This window comes from Erinaceus europaeus, chromosome 6 (assembly GCF_950295315.1).
Source record: "Erinaceus europaeus chromosome 6, mEriEur2.1, whole genome shotgun sequence".
NCBI lineage: Eukaryota > Metazoa > Chordata > Mammalia > Eulipotyphla > Erinaceidae > Erinaceus > Erinaceus europaeus.
Genome location: NC_080167.1, coordinates 37,071,513 through 37,093,175, shown reverse-complemented (window position 1 = coordinate 37,093,175; position 21,663 = coordinate 37,071,513). Strand labels below are relative to the sequence as shown.

Sequence of the window (21,663 nt, the reverse complement as noted above, 5' to 3'; positions counted from 1 at the left end):
GAGCAAGGCATTTTAATCTGATAAAATGTAACAGAAAAAATCTAGGACGTGATTAATTTATGTCATATTGGGTGGTTTTATAAATTACAATTGTTGTAATTTTTTAATATTCTTCCTTATATCTTAATGTTTTTTCAGACACCAAGTTGTAGATGCTACCATGATACCAACCTGACACCCCCAAGCAGATGACCTCACCAATGTACCCTGGAATCCCATCTCTCTGCCCCACTAGGGAAAGATAGAAACAGGCTGGGAGTATGGATCGATCTGCCAGTGCACCTGTCCTGTGGAGAAGCAATTACATAAGCCAGATCTTCCACCTTCTGCACCCCATAATGATCCTGGGTCTACACTCCCAGAGAGATAAAGAATAGGAAAGAATCTGGTGAAGGGGATAGGATATGGAACTTTGATGGTGGGAAATGTGTGGAATTTTACCCCTATTAGCCTATGGTTTTGTCAATATTTTCTGTTTATTTTATAAATGAATTAAATAAAAATGACATAGGGGAACATAATATGTATGTTGCAAAAAATAACACATGTTCTTTTTGCTTACTATCCCCAATACATATTTTCAGGTTTGAATTGTGAGCATATTTCTTTACATATCTTTTAAGTATAATTATATAACTAATTAAGCCATCTTACAGAGATGTTCCCTTTTTGTGCTATAGGTTGAATAAAAATAATCATAACTCAGTAGTAAGATGTTGCACCCACTGTCAATATACTACATATGCAAATGGATCTTGTTTGTACTGTTTCCACAAGCTTCTGTATCATATCACTCTGATAAACTTTTATTTAACAGGACAAGTGATATTTGGTGGCATTATTGTTTATGTATTTGTCAAAAACTATTAGAATATGGAAAATGCTTTCCAAGTATCTCACCACAAATTCATAAACATAAATACAATCATTTAAGTAGAAGGCCCATATGATAATCAACATAAAATCACTTTTTTATTTTTTAGTATCTTTATTTATTTATTTAATAGAGATAGCCAAAAATTGAAAAGAAGGAGGAGATAGGGCAAGAGACAGAGAGACACGTGCAGCACTGCTTCACCACTTGTGAAACTTTTCCCCATAGGTGGAACCAGGGGCTTGAACCTGGGTCCTCTTGTACACTGTAACATGTGCGCTCAACCAAGTGTGCCACCACATGGTCCCAAAATCAAAATATTTTTAAGAATTTCTTTTTAAAATTATTTATTATTTGTTTGCATAGAGATAGAGAAATTGAGAGGAAGAGAGAGACAGAAATGGAAGGAGGGAGGAAGGCTGGGGGAAGGAAGGGAGGGAGAGAGACTGACCAGTAGCATTGCTTATCTGCTCATGAAGCTTCCCCTGCAAGTGGGGATCAGGGACTTGAACCTAGGTCCTTGTGCATTATATATAATGTGTGCACTTAACCAAGTGTACCAGGCCTCCAAATCAAAATTTCTTCAAAATATCTATTCTTATCTCCATAGAAATAGAAAACAGCTTTCTGGTCCTATTCCCAACTCTGACATTATCCACCCAGACAATTCTTTTATAGCCTACCTGCATGTTAGCCTAGGCAAAAATTAGTAAAGTCACAGACTGGGATATAGCTAAAACAGACTTCTGAGCTTCTTCCAACATGAAGACCCCAAATCTCATCTTCTTACCTTTAGGTTCCTGACTATTAAACAAATTGTCTGCTTTATATCTTAATGCTTTTCAGCCACCAAGTGTCAGGTGCTACCATGATGCCAACCTGATTTCTCTAGGCAGATGAACTCACCAATGTGTCCTGGAACCCTACCTCCTCAGAGCTTTACCCCACTAGGGAAACACATAAATTGACTGAGAGTATGCATTGACCTGAACACCCATGTCCAGCAGAGAAGCAATTACAGAAGCCAGACCTCCCACCTTCTGCACCCCAGAATGATATTTGGACCATACTCCTAGAGAGATAAAGAATAGGAAACCTTCCAGTGGAGGGGATGGGATATGGCATACTGGTGTTGGGAACTGTATGAATCTCTTATCCCACAATCTTGTTGACCATTATTAAATCACTAATAAAATAATTTTTTAAAAAAACTAAAGAGCCAGAAGCAAAAAATAAAGGATAAATTATCTTTCATGCAAAATAAATAAATAAAAATAAAATTTAAAATCTGAGAAGCTAGCAAAATAGCTCACATGCATAATGTGCTGTTTGCCATGTGTATGACCCTGGTTCAAGCCTGGCCCTCACTGCATTCAAGAATGTTTCAGTGCTGTGATCAATTTCAATCACTCTCTGCCACTATGTAAAAAAAAAATAACAATAATTATGATAAAATCTGCCAAAACTTAAAAAAATAGAAAAATATTCTTACACTCGATAAAATAGTTTACATATGCACTATTGACTTAATTGTTAAAAAGCATAGGCTCTATAGTCAGAGAACCACAGCAGGAGCTCTAGCTCTGCCCTTTATTACCTTGGGAATATTATTTAGTTCCTCTTAGCTTACTTCACATAGACAGTAAAGGTGACAACCCCACAGTATTACAAAGATCATATGAATCAATCTAAGTACAGTGCTAAAAACAATGGTTGCCAAATGATAAATGAAGCATGATATATGCCTTACATCTCTGACTATATTAGTCATTAAACTTACTAATAAATATTATTCATGCTGTTTTGTGTATGCTGCTAACTCTACTACTGTGTTCACTACTTTACTATTTCATTTACCAAATTATAATGCTTATGACCCCTTGACACAGGATTAACCAGAAATTTTTCTAAGTCAACTCTTAGAATCAGAAATCATTGCTCAGTATATTCTTTCATGTTCTTATCCATAAGCTTAAGTAATTTTAAACATCCCTAATAGATGGAATGGATAAATTTTTCTTCTTCAAATAAAACAGTTAAATAAAATTTGTTTTCTACACTTCACAGGTTTTTCCTTCTTTAGCTTGTAGGAAAAGTGGGTTTCTCCCTCTAAAAACAGATCTGAAATACAGAGCTCATAACCAGACCTAGGCCAAAGAGATTTTGGAAAGGCTTATCAGCAGTCAGGATGGAGACTCCTTCATAAACCCTTTTAGAATTTGAAGGTCAACAGTAGCGTCAGTAGTTAAGTGCAATTCATAACTTTGGCAAAGCCTTATTACCCACAGTTTTTGAAACATATCAGTGACATAGTGAGTCCAGAGTGAGCAAGCATGTTGACATAACATTCAATACAGATGTACTATCCATATGCAAAGATGCTATCACATATAAGACTAGCTCAATTTGATGTTTTGCTGATTTAGACTTAAGTCACATTTCAGTCAACTACAAGTCCTGAAGTATCTTCCTTATCTGTGTTCAAACAACAAAGAAAAGTGATGATAGAGGGGATAGGGTGGGAGTTCTGCGAAGCTGTACCCCTCTTATCCTATGGTTTTATCAATGTCTCCTTTTTAAATAAAATTTTTTTTAAAAAAGTGATGATGGAAGACAGGGAAAACATGGGCTTGCTGAGTATCTGGTTGACAGGCAAATTAGTCTGCCTTACATAGGTCTATTCATTAACAATCATGTCTTCCTTATTCTCCTTGATGTCTAAAATTTCCATTCATATTCATTGTAGCAATATTTCATCTTTGATATAGTCCATAACAAGAGATATGAAGATACAGTCCATGTGTGCTATATGCAAACACTGGGAATTATCCTTTCAACCTTTTTTTTTAAAATTAGTGATTTAATAATGATCAACAAGAATGTGGGATAAAAGGGATACAATTCCATACAACTCCACCGCATAAATGTGGTTTTCTATTTATTCCTCTTAACGGAGTCCGCTTGGTCATACTGACTATCATGGAATAGTAAATTTTCTGGCTTTTAAACATTACTGTGTGTAATAATTAGTATTTATTAAATTATCCTTATTAAATTATCCTTCATCTAGCAGATTATTACAAACATATCCACTACCTACAATGACCAGGAAAACTGTACAATTTACCATAAGCAGTGACCTGAGATCACCATCAACTAGGTGTAACATAGTAAATAACATATCTCTGAAAGTACAACTGCATGTCTGACTTTACATAATTACCATATTAACAGAAATGCCTGTCAACTCATTCAGGAAGAGATACGTGGGGTCTGTCATATTCAAATACATCCCTTACTGGATAAACTCAGCAGCATCTGTTTGGCAGGAACTTCCACTCTAAAATAAGTACCAATGGACCAACACTAGATCATACATCCGGTTACAACTTCCATGTAAAAAAATCATCCTATTAGCTATCACAACCTGGTCAAACTAGAACCTGGGATTCTAGTTTGCATTCTTTTCCTTGCTGCTGCCAACCCAAACCTAGCTGCTCACCATCCCCTTATCTTAATTTACTTCCCTGAAAGGTGAAGATTAGACACCAATAAGTAATAACTACTACGCTGGAATTACTATTATGGTGCTTTACTATATTTCAGTGAATAGCAGCTTTAAGACATTTACAGTATCATTACATTTTCAAGTCTATAGGATAAATAAGTTGAAGAATATTAATTAGAAATGTTTTTCTCCAAAGGTACTATTCTTTCTTTATGACTTAGATATTACATGATAGATGAAAGAATCACAAAAAATGATTATGTCAAAAACCATATGTCAAAAATGATTATAATATGTCAAAAACCATATGTCAAAAACAATGATATTGTCTAACTAGGTTCTAAAGGGTATCCAATACAGTTACAAATCAATTAAATACAAAACACATTGTCAATTACTGTATACTAGAATTATTTACTTGTTTCTCTTAGTCTACTCTTAACCTCTGTTTCTTTTCTTATTAGTAAATTTCAGACAGATATCAGTCAAGTGACAATTTGTATCTAGACAACTAATTCTGGAAACAACTGTAAAATTTTTGGAAATATGTACCACAAGGCTACAAAGAAAAAAAAAAGGAGGAGGAGCACTACTATTGTTAGAGATAGTCATTTATTCTATTTGGGATAATCTTACTTATTGGCATGTTCTAAAATTGTAATCTTTCATATTATATTAAAGATTATATAGAGGGCTGAGGAGATAACATAATGGTTATTATGCAAAAGTCTTTCATGCTCCAATGTCTCAGGTTCAATCCCTGGTACCACAAGTCAGAGATGAGCAGTGCTCTAGTGTCTCTCTCTCATTCAGAAATAATAAAATATGAATAATAAAGATTATGCAGCTTACACAGCCTAGCAAACTTTTTATTTTTTTTCTTCTATTTCCCTTTTTTTCTTTGCCTTCAGAGTTATCACTGGGGCTTGGTGCCTGTACTATGGATCCACTGCTGCTGGAGGCTATTATTGTTGTTATTGTTTGTGGGTCACTCTGGATCCCCTGCCTCCCTGGCCACTGGGGATGGACGATGAAGCGGCCCACTTCCCACAATTGTTGCCATTGTTCTTGTGTAAGATAGGAAAAAGAGAAGTCAAGAGAGGAGGGGAAGAGAAGGATAGACACCTGCAGACCTGCTTCACCGCTTATGAAGTGACCCGCTTCAAGTGGGGAGCAAGCAGCCCGAACCAGGATCCTTGTGTTGTTCTTTGCACTTTCTGCCATGAGGCTTAACCTGCTGTGCAAACACCTGGCCCCCTCTAACAAACTTTTAAAGTTGTTTACCTAATGAATGTGTATATTTAAAACCAAAACATGATCTAATTTCAGAAAACAAGTAACTACTTACTTGTTTAGCCTTGGTCTTTGTAATGGTGTCAGAAATAGGTTTCTTCCTCTCCTTTATAGCAGTTTTAGAAAATAATTCTTCAAATTCATGGCAATTTATAGATGGCTCTTCAATTTTTTCCCAAATAAGTGAAGCACTGGTGTCTCTAAAGTAAAGTGAAAGACCAATGAAAGAACCATCAAACTGAACTATAAAATATCATATGAGGTATTTTATATGTAAAATATAATAAATACCATAAAATAAAAAGACTTCTTCTTTCATAAACTTTAACATTTTATTTATATATTATTAGAAACAGAGATTATGGGGGAGGGCAAGATAGAGAGGAAGAGAAGGAAAGAGAAGCCTGCAGCTCTGTTTCACCACTCATGAAGTTTACCCCTGCAGGTGGAACCAGGGGCTTGAACCCTTGTATATGCACTCAACCAGGTGCACCATCATCTGGCCAACGAAGTATTCCTTTATAAGTAACATTCCCAACACTTATTTTATGATTTCAAAGCATCTTAATCATCCACAGAGTGCGAATAAATTCTGAAACACATTTCGTGTGTGGGATTTATATGTATATACATTTCTTTAAAAAAGATTATTATAAACAAAATGGGTTATAACAACAATCATGCCTCTAAAAGATTACAAATAATCCTCAAGTTAGTCTAAGAATTTGATTTATATAAGTCATATATCAGAAATGAAATTGAAATGGTGAGCTCAAAGAGTAGATTTTCATATGAAAAGTAATTTGGCTACAGATGTCTCTGCTTATCTGTCTTTACTCATGTTCTTGAATGCATGTTAAATGTGACTTTATTTTATTCAGGCATGAGTAGCATTGCATTTATGCAAAGAGACAACAGAACATGTATGCTAAGAACAATATACAGCAGTCTTCAAAAGACCAACAAAAGTGAAAGGAGATGGTCAACTTGGTGGCAGGTGTGGTATGTTGACACCTATCTGGGGAAATGTGAAACCCGTGTGACAACAACAGTTTTGTAGAATATTTAATATTTATTCACTGAAAATAAGCATTTTGGGGGGCCAGCAGGTGGCTCACCTGGTAGAGTACATCTTACCTCACACAATGATCTTGGTTCAAACCCTTAGCCACCACTTGGGAATGCCTGCAAAGGGGATGCTTCATGATCAGTGGAGCAGTGCTGCAACATCTCTCCTTCTCTCTCTCTCTCTCTTCCCCCCCCTCTATCTTTCTCTCTCTCCCTCTCTCTCTACCTCTAAAACTCTTTCTCTCATATTCTAACTAGAAGAAAGGGAAAATAGTGACCATTGGGAACAGCGGAGTATTGTAGGCACTGAACCCAGCAAAAACACTGGGGCGAAAAGAAACATTTTAGAAAGAAGCATCAGCCAATAACTACATAAATTCTTTACATATTTGTACATATATGCTACTTCTTTGTGCTCTCTGGAGAAAAGCCTAAATAAAGACATTCAGAAATCGAGAGGGAAGGGTGGGATAGAGAGGAAGAGAGACACCTGCAGCACTGCTTCACCACTCATGAAGCTTTCCCCCTGCAGGTGGGGACCTAGGACTCGAACCTGGGTTCCTGTGCAATGTAACATGTGCACTCAACCAGGTGCGCCACCACCACCCGGCCCCAAAAGCCTAAATTTTTAAACAACGATTATTTCACTAAACACAGATGCAAAAGTCTATAGATAGGCTTTAGAAAAGTATTTAAAATATTAAACTATGATTCTTCTCAAGAGTTTTTAAGAAAATGTTATCTTTATATCAACACACTGTGTGAAGATGAGCTGTCATCTGCTTTACCTTTTGCTATGGAGTTGAATTCTTGTCCAATACAGAGGCTTCATTGGCCGACAAGGCTCTATGGGCTGCTTCCTACTCCCTTTGTCCTGGTTCATCCCCAATCCCAACAAGCCAGTTGGCAATGGAGGAGGAAGAAATCCACACGCCTGTGGTGTAGGTAAAGTGCTGCTCCCAACAGACAGGAAGTGTGAAAGTCCTGATCCAGGAAGCAGAGGGGGTGGCGGGATACTTGTTCCAGGAGCAGGTAGAACCCCCATACCTGGCAAAGGAGGAGGTGGAGGAATTCCAACTCCAGGAAGAGGTGGAGGAGGAGGTATCCCCATCCCAGGAAGAGAGGGGGGGGGAGGTACCCCCATTCCAGGAAGAGGTGGAGGAGGAGGTACCCCCATTCCAGGAAGAGGGGGAGGAGGAGGAGGTACCCCTGCCCCAGGAAGAGGGGGAGGGGGAGGAGGTACCCCCAACCCAGGAAAAGGGGGAGGGGGAGGTACCCCCATGCCAGGCAGAGGGGGAGGAAGAGGTACCCCCAACCCGGGTAGAGGAGGGGCAGGAGGTATCCCCATCCCAGGAAGAGGGGGAGGGGGAGGTATCCCCATGCCAGGCAGAGGGGGAAGGGGAGGTATCTCCACCCCAGGCAAAGGGGGAGGAGGAGGTATCCCCATCCCAGACAGAGGGGTTGGAGGTATTCCCACTTCAGAAAGAGGAGGGGGAGGAGGTATCCCTTCACCTGGCAGAGGTGGGGTAAGAGGTATTCCTTCACAAGGCAAAGGTGGGGGAGGGGGTGGCAGCATTTCTGTACCAGGCAGGGGTGGAGGTGGAGGAACTGCTGTCATAGCAGCAAGAGGGGTAGGTAGGGGAATTATCATGCCCAGAGTTGGCATAGAGCTGGGGGACTCTGTGCAAGGGAGAGGTGGTGGGGGTGGGATGCTATAACTGTTCTCAATGGAAGAGGAAGCAGAGTGTTCATGGCTGGTTTCAGGTTTAGTATGATGAGAAGGCTGTGACCCATCCTGTCCTTGACTGTCCAACTGAGGAAGGGATACAGCTGATGGAGATTGAATAGATTGATGTGCCTCGAGTTGGACTGATATTCTTCTGGGAGACACAATCAAGGAAATTTCTGAACAGAATTTTGTCTGAGATCCAGAAGGCAAGGTTGACACAGTAGAGTCTGTACTTTGAGTCCCAGGTAGACATGGATAACCCTCTGGCACTGCATTAATAGAAGGAATCATGGGCATTCCACCATCTTCTGTGGGGGATGTCTGAATTGACTTTGCCTCTAGAATCTTTTGATGCTGTGCATTCTTTTGTCCCAACCTGAGAACTTCAAGACAGATATCCTCAGAAGGCACTACCCCATTCTGAACTCCAGGAAGACCACTGGCTACCTCCAGGTCCACAGCAGGGTAGTGCTTCTCTAGTTTAGCAATTTTGGTCCTAAGATCCTCAATGGTCTGTTCCAGCTGCTGAATTACAGTTGCTTGTCCCTCAGACTTTATGTCAAAAACTTCCTACAAAGCAGAAGAAAAAAAAATATTATATATAAAGAAAAATTCAATTGTCAAGTGGAAAAAAAAATATAAGTAAACAAATTTTCATTTAAGAATATTTCTCAAAGGTCCTTCCAAAGAAGGTACTAATAGTATTTCTTTTTATGTTTGTATGTATGTAATTTTTGTAGAATAAGGACAGAACATGAACAATTTCATCATTCAAGGGCAGAACATGAACAATTTCATGATTTGGGGACACTTTCAGATGTGTGTGTGTGTTCCTGTGGACAAACTCTGATGATTACATATATGTGTATATATATGTGTGTGTATGTATATATAGAGAGAGACAGAGACAGAGAGCGATAAGGGAAAGAAAGGAAAGTGTGTGTATCATAGCATCAGAACTTCATAGCACATCTCATGTGGTGTTAGGACTGGAAAAAGGGCTGCATGCAGACAAGTATCATGCCTAGTGAGTTATGTCCCCAACTCCAGGGGTTTTTTTTGTTTGTTTTATTTTTCTTTTACTAGGTTAAGATATAGAGAGGGTAAGCATAGAAATAACTGTTCCTAGGAGTTGGGCAGTAGCGCAGAGTGTTAAGCGCACAAGGCATGAAGTGCAAGGACCGGCATAAGGATCCTGGTTCAAGCCCCCAGCTCCCCACCTGCAGAGAAGTCGCTTCACAAGCAGTGAAGCAGGTTTTCTTTCCCCCTTCTGTCTTCCCCTCCTCTCTCTATTTCTCTCTGTCTCATCTAACAACGACAACATCAATAACAACAATAATAACTACAACAACAACAAAAACAGCAAGGGAAACAAAAGGGAAAATAAATAAATGAATAAAATAAAAAATTTTAATTAAGAAAAAAGGCTCTTTGCAAAAAAAAAGAGAAGAAATAATTGTTCTTCCACAAACAGCGTTTGTCTAAGTCTTCCCTTTTCCATCCTTGAATTTCAAAGTGGTCACATTACCACCAATTTCTAAACTCTTGATTTCCAACCTTTGAATGTTATCACTGAAGAAGGGTAGATCACTAAAAATAGGGAAGGAAAATTTAATGACAAATATTTATTTTACCTCTCCTGTTCAAAACAGCTGCTATTAAGACATTCTCTTAAGAGATTTTTAAATCCTAGGTTTTAAATGTAATCACTGTCTGGTAATGGTAATCACTGAAAACAGTCTCCAACAACCTTATGTGAATTTGAACAGCCACATGGGCAAGTCCATACAACATATGTGCATGTGTCTCATATTTATTATAATTTTGATATTTTACCCAAGTCATTGAAGAAGAAATGATAGTTAATAACAAGTGTGCTAATATGTAGGTCACCCTCACAGCTAAATATTCTCTTTTTCCAAAACAAGAAAGTAGTAATTCGTATGCTTCAGGTGGAAAAACAACAAAGGGTGAAGCCTTGGGGTAAAATATGAGAAAAAATAAATAGAAAGAAGATAGGAAGACCAACTCTAATTGTGCTATAAGCCACACAGAACTGGATCTTCCATTTAAGTCTGGAATGAAAGGTAAAGACAGCTAGAGAGTTATCATGCTATGAATTGTTTCTCTAGAATGTTGCCAAACTTCAACAACTACTGTAAATGGAGTCACCATGAAGAGTAATTACTATCCACAGACATAGATGCCTACTATCTTCTCCCCACAGAAGCTGACACTTCCGAACTACTTTACAAATTATGGAAGAATAATTGAGAGGTAAGGTGAATTTTTTTCTTTTTTTTAATTTTATTTCTTTATTGGGGAATTATGATTTACAGTCAACAATAAATACAATAGTTTGTACATGCATAACATTTCTCATTTTTCCATACAATAATACAACCCCCACTGGGTACTCTGCCATCCTATTCCAGGACCTGAACTCTCCCCCAGCCACCCACCTCAGAGTTTTTTATTTTGGTGCAATACACCAACTCCAGTCCAAGTTCTGCTTAGTGTTTTCGCCTCTGATCTTGTTTTTCAACTTCTGCCTGTGAATGAGATCATCCCATATTCATCCTTCTGACTTATTTCGCTCAACATAATTCCTTCAAGCTCCATCCAAGATGGGCTGAAAATGGTGAAAGCACCAATTTTACTCTGAAAATGCTCAATAGTTCTAGTTTATCTCTTCATTTAGCTCCCTCATTTATTTATTGATCTTCTGCCTGGATGATCTGTCAAGTTGAGACAGTGGGGTGTTTAAGTCCCGTACTATTGCCTGTTGCTGTCAATATATTTCTGTAGCTCTTTAGATGTTTGATGTATTTAGATGGCCACTCCTTGGGTGCATAAATATTGATAATCATTAAAACCTCCTGATTGATTGATCATCTGAGCACTAAATAATGTCCATCCCTATCTTTTTAAATTTTATTTATTTTAAGGTCTATCGTGTCAGATATGAGCATAGCTGTTTCTGCCTTTTTTTTTTTTTTGTGGTCCATTGCCTTGTATGGTAGTTTTCCATTCTTTCATATTGATTCTGTTTGTCTTGTTGAGTTAGGTGGGATTCCTGCAGACAGCATATGATTGGGTTGTGTTTTCTGATCCATCTTTCTACTCTGTGCCTTTTAATAGGTGAATTCACACCACTGACATTTACTGATAGTATACACTGAAGATTTTTAATACCATTATTATAGATTTTTAGAGTGTTCTGACACATGGCATGTTTATGGTGGACTGAATGTTTATAGAAGACCTTTCAGAATTTCTTTCAGGACAGGCTTGGAGATAGCCGAGTCCTTCAACTGTTGCTTGTCTGAGGTTTTTATGCCTCCAACTAGTCTGAATCTCAATCTAGCAGGATACAGTAGTCTTGGTTGAAACCCTTTCTCATTGAACACTCAATAGATATCTTGCTATCCTCTTCTGGCCTGTAGTGTTTATGTGGAGAAATCTGGTGCTAATTTTATGGGTTTTCCTCTGTAGGTGACTCTTTGTTTTTTCTCTTGCAGCCTTCAGGATCCTTTCTTTATCCTTATTCCTTTCCATTCTAAATATGATGTGTCTTGGTGTCTTTAACTTTGGGTTAATTCTGTTTGGGACCCTCTGGACTTCTTGAACCTTTATGTCTTTTATGTTGTCTAGACTAGGGAAGTTCTCATCTATTATGTCCTATAGAATACTTTCTTCCTCTCCCTCTCTTTTCTTCCTCTGGTAGGCCTGTAATGCATATATTACTTCTTTTGATGTCATCCCATATGTCTCTGTTGTTATTTTCAGTATTTCTTAATCTCTTCTTGAGATCTCTTACTTCTTTCTTAGTTTTCTCTAGTTCATCCTCAATCTTGCTAATTCTGTTTTCTGCCTCATTCATTCTATTCTCTCTCCCCTCTGTTTTTTTCTGTAGCTCAAGTATTTTGTTACCCTGCTCTGCTACTGTATTAGCTTGTTCAGTTACCTGTGCTCTTACCCCAGCTATTTCAGCTTTCAGCTCTCTAATTACCTGGAGACAGTACTTTCTTTCAGAGTCTCATTTGTTGTTTCTGCTTTTCTGATGATAATTCTTGTAAACTCTTTCCTAACTTCTGTAACTAATTCCTCAGCTAGTGTTTGAATGTTGATGTCAATCTTCTGTGTTTCTACCTTTCGGGGTTTTAGCTGGACTTGTGTCCTGGTTCATTTCTCCAATGTTTCTCCTAGATTTAACCATTATTATAGTATGTTATGAGGTCTTTCTCTCACTACTTTTCAGTCCACTGCTCACTCTTGCCTGGATTGACCTGTGTCTACATAAAGTACTTAAATAGTTCACAGTTGTGGAAATTTACAGTTGTTTCAATGTTAACTCAATCCTTGAGTTGAAGCACAGTGGCTGTTAAAGCCTCTTTTGTTCTTTTTCTCCCCTGTAGGCTATGGAGTCTAATGGATTTTTACCTATAGGTAGGTTTTTTTAACTTAATCACTCACTCCTGAACAAAAGATAAAGCAGGGTAGGGAAGAGATAGCACAGTGGTTATGCAAAGAGACTCCCACACCCCAAAGTTCTGGGCTCAATTCAGCTTCTCTGCCAAGCCAGGCAGCACTACTGGGCCCTGTGAGTTTTATAAACAAGTCCTGTTTATAGTCTTTAGGTTCTGAGGCAATTATTCACCATGTTCTCATTAGGAGAACAATGTGGAAAGGCACCCACTATACAACCCTACCACTAGACCACTGGGGTGTGGATATTTTCCTGAGTTCCTGCCTCCTGATGTTAGCACAGGGTTTCCCCCCTGCTGCTCCAGCCTCCGAGGGCAGTAGTAAATGGAGACTCACAGTTGCATCTGGTGAGTCTAGGAAGTCCTCTCCTCCCTTCAGCAGACTTTTTGTTGGTAAAACAGACTGGAGGTGGCTCCTCAATTGTCAAACTGCTAGACTGTTATCAGCCGCTCTGGAGTAGATATGGGTTTTAGTCCCAGGAATTTCTCTTTAGGCTCCTCTTTGTCCAGGAGCTACAGGTGTTTTCACTCACCGGAGAACTTGGTGGGTTCCCAAAGTAGTTCCAATCTCGTCTTCTTGTTGCAGTCTCAGGTGATCTTTGATATTCCTTGTTCTTCAGAGAAGTTTCTCAACTGGGTAGAGCTGGAGGTCTGCACAGAGTTGTGGTCTCTGGATACTCTGGTGATTTGGTGGGTTCCCAAAGTAGTTATAGTCCTGTCTTGTTGTGGTCCCAGGTGGTCTCCTTGAAGGTGAATATTTTAAGTACAAAACTAAACTTACTCTGCTTATCTAAATCTAATCTCTGTATCCAAGAAATTTTCACAAAATAAAAAAAACGTCCTTTACTCCTTATTAAATCCCTAACAAATGCCCAACTCATTTGCTGTGGGAAAAGTTTTATGACATGTCAAAAATAGGTATATAAAGCTTTTTTTGTACTATGGTTATATTTGCTTAAAAAAAAGTCCTTAGAGACCATCTCCAGTTGACAGTTCAACTGAGGTAGGGATAGAGCTGATGGAGGTTGAATGGACTGATGTGCCTCAAGTTGGACTGATATTCTCCTGGGAGACACAATCAAAGAAATTTCTGAACAGAATTTTGGAAATTCTAGGAAATGTAAAAAGTATAAACCCAATCTTCTTAATTCTAACCACTATTGCTTCTTTTCTGGAAACTACATGTTTTTTTACAACATTCAGCCTGTTATAAAGGTCAAGGTTATATCTTCTGAAAGTAGAAGAACTTTTGTATCTTCAAAGATATGGCACCTTACTAGGTAGTTTTTTACACTTCCTTATCAAGCATACTGAATAAGTCATACTACTAAAGGAAATTCACTTTTTTAACTAATTGAGGAATGTAGCACACTTGAAATAGCTGAACATATGGGAGAAAAGCATAGCAGTAATAGAAAATACTTTGATTTTTGAGACTTCCACATCCCAGATTCAATTCCTGGGTCCACCAGGAGTTAGAATTTTGTAGTGCACTATGATTTGGTTTTAGAAAGAAAATAGTTGAGTCTATTTTTGAGAGGTACTTTATTTTAAGATATAATTAGTATGTATTCATATATATATATATATATATATATATATAACAAATAATTTTTATATTAAATGTCTATGTAAAGACTTACGGTCACTTATTTTTTTCATTAAAATCTACATGAAAGACAAGTGTCACAATGTATAATTCTACTTCTTAATTATGATGTTAGTATATCTACTCAGTAGCCAAAGAGTCTACAACTAAACCTTTAAACTCAGCATTACTCTCTTCATTTTAAAGTATATTTAGTGATGATTAAGCACACTTTATGGGTCTCTAACTGTGGGTCACTGTTAGCATACACACACCTACCAACACTGTCCTTGCAAAAAAGGAATAGCAGGCATTACTTCTGTGAAGTGCAAATCACTTTGACACTGAGGAATTATTCTGATGCAGTCTCCGCCCCCAGGTTTTACCACGCCCCACGAAATCCTAGCAGTGCCCCCTTCAACCAATCCTGGCTCCACACGTCACCCCTGGTTGTTGCCCAATAAAAGTCCCCTCACCCCCCCTCCTTGTTCTCTCTGGGCTCTCGGCTCCCCCCCACCTCGGCTCCTTCGGCTCTCTCTCAGATCTCTCTCCCTTCTCTTGCCCCCTGGTCAGGTAGTGGGGACGGCCATTGTCAGCTGACTCCACGTGGCCTGAGTCACCCCCCCCCATCCTATAATAAAGATTTGTGTACCCCACTTGCTCTGGACTTCCTCTCTCTTCTCTGTGGTGCAGCCCAACACCTGACCACAACAACAACATCACTTTTAAAATTTTAATTTAGAAAAATGTAAATATACTATTTTCCCCCAAATAGATAAATTCAAAAGTAAGCAACTACATAACCTTATTTCTTAAACTTTTTAACAATAAGCATGAACAAAATAAAGGTTAAAATGACTTAGGTGTTTTCTTGAGTATGAATGTTCTGATAATGCATAGTATTATAATACATCATCTACTATATTTAAAAAATAGCTGTCTTTTCTAGAACTCATACTGGTCTGTTAGTTGTTTGTTATGCAAACTTGTTTTAAAAAACATATTTGACTAATCATCATCCTTACCAAACTAACCAGGTACTCATTAGATAAAGTATTGTCATGTAGTTCAGATTTCTCATTATCACCATTCCTGACTTGAGTAAGATCTACAACTTCTGCAAGAATCACAATTTCCCCAGACATTAACTTGGGTCCACCTGCATATTAGATGTCAGGCTCAGGCAAAAAACTAGTAAGAATACCTAAAATAGACCAACTAGCTTTTTCCCAAACGGAGACCCCTAATCTTCACCCCTTGCCTTTAGGTTCATGATTAGTCAACAGCTTGTTCTGCTTTATATCTTAACCCTTTTCAGTCAACAGGTTCCAGATGCTACTAGGTGGTCAACCTGACTTCCCTGGGCAGACAACCCCATCAATGAGTTTTGGACCGCCACCGCCCCCCAGATTCCTGTCCCACTAGGGAAAGATAGAGACAGGTTGGGAGTATGGATCAACTTGCCAATGCCTATGTTTAGCAGAGAAGCAATTACAGAAGCCAGACCTCCCACCTTCTGCACCCCATAATGATGCGGGTCCATACTCCCAGAGGGATAAATAGGGAAGCTATCAAGAGAAGGAATTGGATATGGAGCTGGGTGGGCATTGTGTGGAAATGTACCCCTCTTATCCTATAGCCTTGTCAATATTTCCATTTTATAAATATTTTTTTAAAAAAAATCACAATTTCACTTTACAATGCATTTCTACCATGGATTAGGTATACTGGGTTGTCAGAAAAGACATGACACACTTTTTGCATAAAAAAAAAATGTCATGACTTCTCAAGTACCCAATTAAAAGAGTCACGTATTGAGAGTTGGGCTGTAGCACAGTGGGTTAAGTGCAGGTGGTGCAAAATGCAAGGACCGGTATAAGGATCCTAGTTCAAGCCCCCGGTTCCCCACCTGCAGGGGAGTCACAAGTGGTAAAGCAGTTCTGAAGGTGTCTATCTTTCTTTTCCCCTCTCTGTCTTTCCCTCCTGTCTCCATTTCTCTGTCCTACTCAACAAAGACAACAACAATAACCACAACAATAAAAGGACAAGGGTAACAAAAGGGAATAAATAAATAAATAAAAAGAGTCACTTATAAATTGACTGCAAAAAACTATTGTTGATAACATGATGGCTGACATCTGTTTATTTTTAATTATTTATTTCATAATGACAGAGAGTGCACATCAAAAATAGCCAGAGCATGTGAGTACCCTCCCAGCCCATCAAGTGGTTCATGTCAAATAGGGAGCGACTTGGAGTTGAATTGAATTTTATGATTAACTAGAGTATACTATTACGTTTATGGGAATTATGTATATTTTAAACAAAATGAAATTGAAGGCACTTAGGTAACAGAAATTAAGACCATAAGAAATTATTCTAGCCCATAATCTGCAAAGGTTTTAAACAAAAGATGCAGTAGAAATAGGCAAAAAGAAAAACAGAGAGAGAGAGAGAGAAAGAGAGAGAGAGAGAGGGAGAGGGAGAGAGAGAGAAAGTGATAGGCAAAATAACAGAGAAAATACAAGTAAATGGGCAAATGTCCAAAACTGAATACAATAAATAGTGCCCCTTTGGAGCCAAGGTGTTAACATCAAAGAATTTAAGATAGATCAACACATTTAAATTTTTATAAAGCTATTATACAGAACATGTTAGAAAAGGTGAAGGGAACTATTTGCTTCTTACATTATTTTTATCATTACCTATAAAGTCCTTTCCCACAAAAGTAGGGTTTTCCTACTGCTGGGAAAGAAATTAAATCCATCTCAAACTCAGTTGCATGAAAATAAATAAATAAATAAATAAATAAATAAAGTCAGCTATCTGTTCTTATGGAATAGTCAAATGCCTACAGGATTTGGCATTCTAAATAAAGCTAAACATCTTCAAAGAATCTTCTTATCTGGCCTTCCGTAACGAGTGTTATCAATCAGAGTTTAGTGGCTCTCAGAGAGTACCAAATCAATTAGCTGAAATATTTCTCTAAAGAAAAAGGAAATATTTTTTTCTGTCATTTTTATTGTTGTTGATTTCTTAGAGAGCTTTAAATAGATGTACACTATAAAAAGTTCTGCTCAGGGGGTAGGACGGTAGTGCAGTGGGTAAAGAGCATATGGTTCGAAGTGCAAGGACCTGCATAAGGATCCTGGCTGGAGTCCCCACCTCCCCATCTGCAGGTGTCTCTCTTTCTCTCTCCCTCTGTCTTCCCCTCCTCTCTCCATTTCTCTCTGTCCTATCCAACGAAGAGGAAATCAATACCAACAATAAAAATAACCACAACAATAGTAAAAAACAACAAGGACAACAAAAGGGAAAATAAATAAATATTTTTTAAATGTTCTTTTCAGTCACTACTCTAGAAAGTAGAAGATACAGAGAAATGTAAAGATATCCCATTCATTTTAAGAATTAACATAATCAAAATGACTATTTTACCCAGAGCCATAGGCAGATTTAAAGCAATCTCCATCAAAGTCCCACCAAATTTCTTTAAGACAACAGAAGCTACATAAGTTTAGCTGAAAATTTACCTTCCTCCACCCCAGTGTTTTACTTTAGTGCAGTATTACAAACTTGGTCAAATTCTGTTTGTGTTTCCATGTCTGTTCTTCTATCTCAACTTCTGTTTTTGAGTGGCATCATCCCATACTCATCTTATTCCTTTTGGCTTAACTCACTTAGCATAATTTCTTCCAGCTCTATCCAAGATGAGTGGAAGAAGATGGATTCATTATTCTTAATAGCTGAGTAGTATTCCATTGTGTATATATCACAACTTTCTCAGCCACTCATTTGAACACCTGGGTTGCTTCCAGGTTTTGGCTATTATGAATACAGCTTTTATGAACACAGGTGTACACATATTTTTTTTTGGATGGATGTGCTTAGGATATATTGCTAGGAAAAGAATTACTAAGTGATAAGAAAGGTCCATTTCTAGCCTTGTGAGGGTTCTCCAGATTGCTTTCCACAGGATTTGGACCAATCTACATTCCCACCAGCAGTGCAGGAGGATTGCTATAACCTCACAGAGCCCTATCCCACCAAGGAAAGATAGAAACAGGCTGTGGATATGAATCAATTCCTCTATGCCCATGTCCAGCGGAGAAGCAATTACAGAAGCCAGACCTCCCCCCTTCTGCACCGCATGAAGATTTTTAGACCATACTCCCAAAGGGACAAAGGTTAAGGTAGCTTCCAACTGAGGGGATGGGATACAGAACTGTATGGAAATTTACCCACATGGAAATGATCCCACAGTGTTTATCATTATTAAATCACTGATTTAAAAAAGCTAGTACATTTACTTGGAATCAGAAAATATCTGGAGAAAAAAGAACAAGACTGGAGGCCTCATTGTCATGAATCTCAAATAATATAATGTCATTGCAATGAAAACTTCTTGGTAGTGGAACAAAAATAGACACAGTAACAAATGGAATAGAATTGAAAGCTAAGAAATAAGCCCCCACATTTATGGATATCTAATTTTTGATAAGGAGGGATCAAAATATTAAATGGAGAAAAGAGAGTGTCTTCAACAAATGGTGCTGGAAAAATTCTCAAACATGCAGAAGAATGAAGCTGACCCACTTCATCCCACCACTGACAAAAGTAAACACCAAATGGATTAATGGTTTGAATACTAAAACAGAAACCATCAAATGTTTAAAGGAAAACACTAGCAGAACTCTTTTCAATCTGAGTTTTAAAGATGTCTTCAGTGACTGAAATCCATTTGCAGGGAAAACAAAAATAAACCAATGGGACTAGATCAAATTGAAAAGCTTCTGCATAGGAGAAGGAACCATCACTCTTTACATAATGGAAGAATATCTTTTGATGCTATATATCAGATAAAAAGTTAATAACCAAAACATATAAGGAGCTCACCAAAATCAGCAACAATAACAACAAAACAAACAACCCCACCAAGAAATGGGGAGAGAATATGGAAAGGATAGATCCAAAAGGCCAATAAACATGATTTATCGTAGAAATGTAAAATAAAGACAACAATGAAATTGTCATTTCATTCCTATGAGTGTTTCATAGGTCAGATAGGACAGTAACAACAAATGTTATAGAGCTTGCAGTGGGTAAAGAAACCCTTGAACACTTCTGGTAGGAATGTATGGACCAAACTCTGTGGTGCACAGTCTGGAGAACTCTCAGAAGGAAAGAAATCCCCCTCCCCATATGACCCAGTAATTCCCCTTCTGGATATAAGGAAGCAAACAAATCCATCCAAAGAGATCTGTGTATACCTATATTCATAGCACAATTTGTAATAGCACAAACTTAGAAGCAATCTAGGTGTCCAACTACAGATAAATGGCAAGAAAGTTGTGCAAATCCCCAGGGGTTCAATTCCCCAGTCCTACAAGAGGAGAAGCCTCCTGAGTGATGAAGCAGTGCTGCATGTATCTATCTAATCTATCATCTACCTATTTATATTTGTATATATCTCTCCCCTCTCAATTTGTCTTACCAAGCAAAAGAAACAAAAGAAAAAAGGGAAAAAAAAAAAAAAAGGAACCAGGAGTATCATCAACTCCCAATGATAACCTTACCTTGGTGGCAATAAAGAAAAAAAAGTTCTATTTTATTATATTTTCATTTTCATTACTGATAGATGGATATACAGTGCAGGTTAGTTTTTCATCTTGAAAGCATCTTTCTGTGGTAACACTCAACTATTGTCTAGCATCATAAAAAATCAAGAACAAAACTAGCAGAAAATCAAATGGAATCAATTAGTAATGCTACCCAGAGTGGTGGATTTGCCTTTTGACCTGTTATACCAGAATCAACCCCCCAGTAATCATGAATGTTCTCTTCATTGCAAAGTACTACAACTTCAACAATAAATGATCTTTACAAAAAATCAGACTGCCAATCACATCTTCCTTCTTAAAATACTCTCCTTACTTGACTTCTCTAAATGTATACTCTCTCCTCCACGTTTCTTTTCCTCTGATCTTTTAGATTTGCGGGAGACAGGATCCAAATATCCAGAGACTCCCATGACTTTATCCTGGAGCCATATTCTTAATCATACACTAGCAGAGTTCATAGGCTTTTATATCTTCAAGCTATCCTCTCCATGTTAATTATTTACAAGTTTTTCTCTCTTATCAGTGCTTCTATATTGTCATTGCTTAGCTCTCACTGCTAACTGATTAATCTTTTGCTTAAATTTAATTACCACTCTCTTGCCTCGCAGCTTAAGTACAGAGACATCTTTAAAACACATTTCTAATTCATTGGTTCTTAAACTCTGAATGAACCAGAAGGTCTGCTGAAATACAGATAGGTGATTCCCATGCTCCAAAGTGTCTGATACACTGTCTAGAGCAGGATCTGAAATTATGCATATCAAATCAGTTCCCAAATGATAATGATGATAGCAGTAGCTCAGAGCCCTTGCCCTCTACTCCAGAGAATGACAGCTCTACTGCACTAGATATGTAACCATCCACTAATTCAAATCGTTGAGGGCTATATTAAACTGATAAGAATAGATACTACACTTGATCTTAGCCAAAAGGCTGAGAAGCAGAAGGCTATATTTTCTTTTATCACATCTGTATCTTAGTTGAGATGCTCCTTCCACCTAGCAAAGAGAACACTTTTGAGAGCTTCCTACCTCCTGAACTATTCCCCCTCTTCCTGGCAAAGCTGTTGCTAGCCAACTATCTCTTATGCACTATCTCATCATAAGTCTTATGCTGAGAATAAGACATTTTAAATTTTCTGTCTGGCTTTTATTGCTCTGCAAAATATAGATACCAAGGGGCTGGGCACATGAGTGGCGAGGCATGTCTGCAGGTGTCACTCTATTCTCTCCCTATTTCCCCTACCCCTCTCAATTTTTCTGTCTTATCTAATAAAAAAATAGAAAGAAAAAAAATGGCTGCCAGGAGTTGTGGATTCTTAGTGTCAGCGCCAAGCCCAAACAATAACCAGAAAAAGAAAAGAGTATAACATATTGCCCTTCTTGTCTACTGCTAAAGGATGATGTATTACATAAGATATGCCAATTCTCATTGTTCACAGTTGTTTCTCCCACAGGCTGAGAGAAAGCTCACTTAGTGTAACAGATGTCATCCT

The 21,663-nt window shown here is 38.0% G+C and overlaps 1 protein-coding gene and 1 pseudogene across 1 annotated transcript in view; both read right to left on the bottom strand.

Moving 5' to 3' along the window:
* The window catches only part of FMN2 (formin 2), a 357,233-nt gene that overhangs the window by 231,442 nt on the left and 104,128 nt on the right, over nt 1–21,663 (bottom strand). Inside the window, exons 5-6 of the mRNA XM_060192033.1 lie at nt 7,532–9,042; nt 5,731–5,875 (exon numbers count right to left, since the gene is read on the bottom strand). Coding sequence (XP_060048016.1) covers nt 5,731–5,875; nt 7,532–9,042 — 1,656 coding nt within the window. The remainder of the gene's footprint in view (nt 1–5,730; nt 5,876–7,531; nt 9,043–21,663) is intronic.
* On the bottom strand, nt 20,897–21,113 carry LOC132539219 (U2 spliceosomal RNA; annotated as a pseudogene).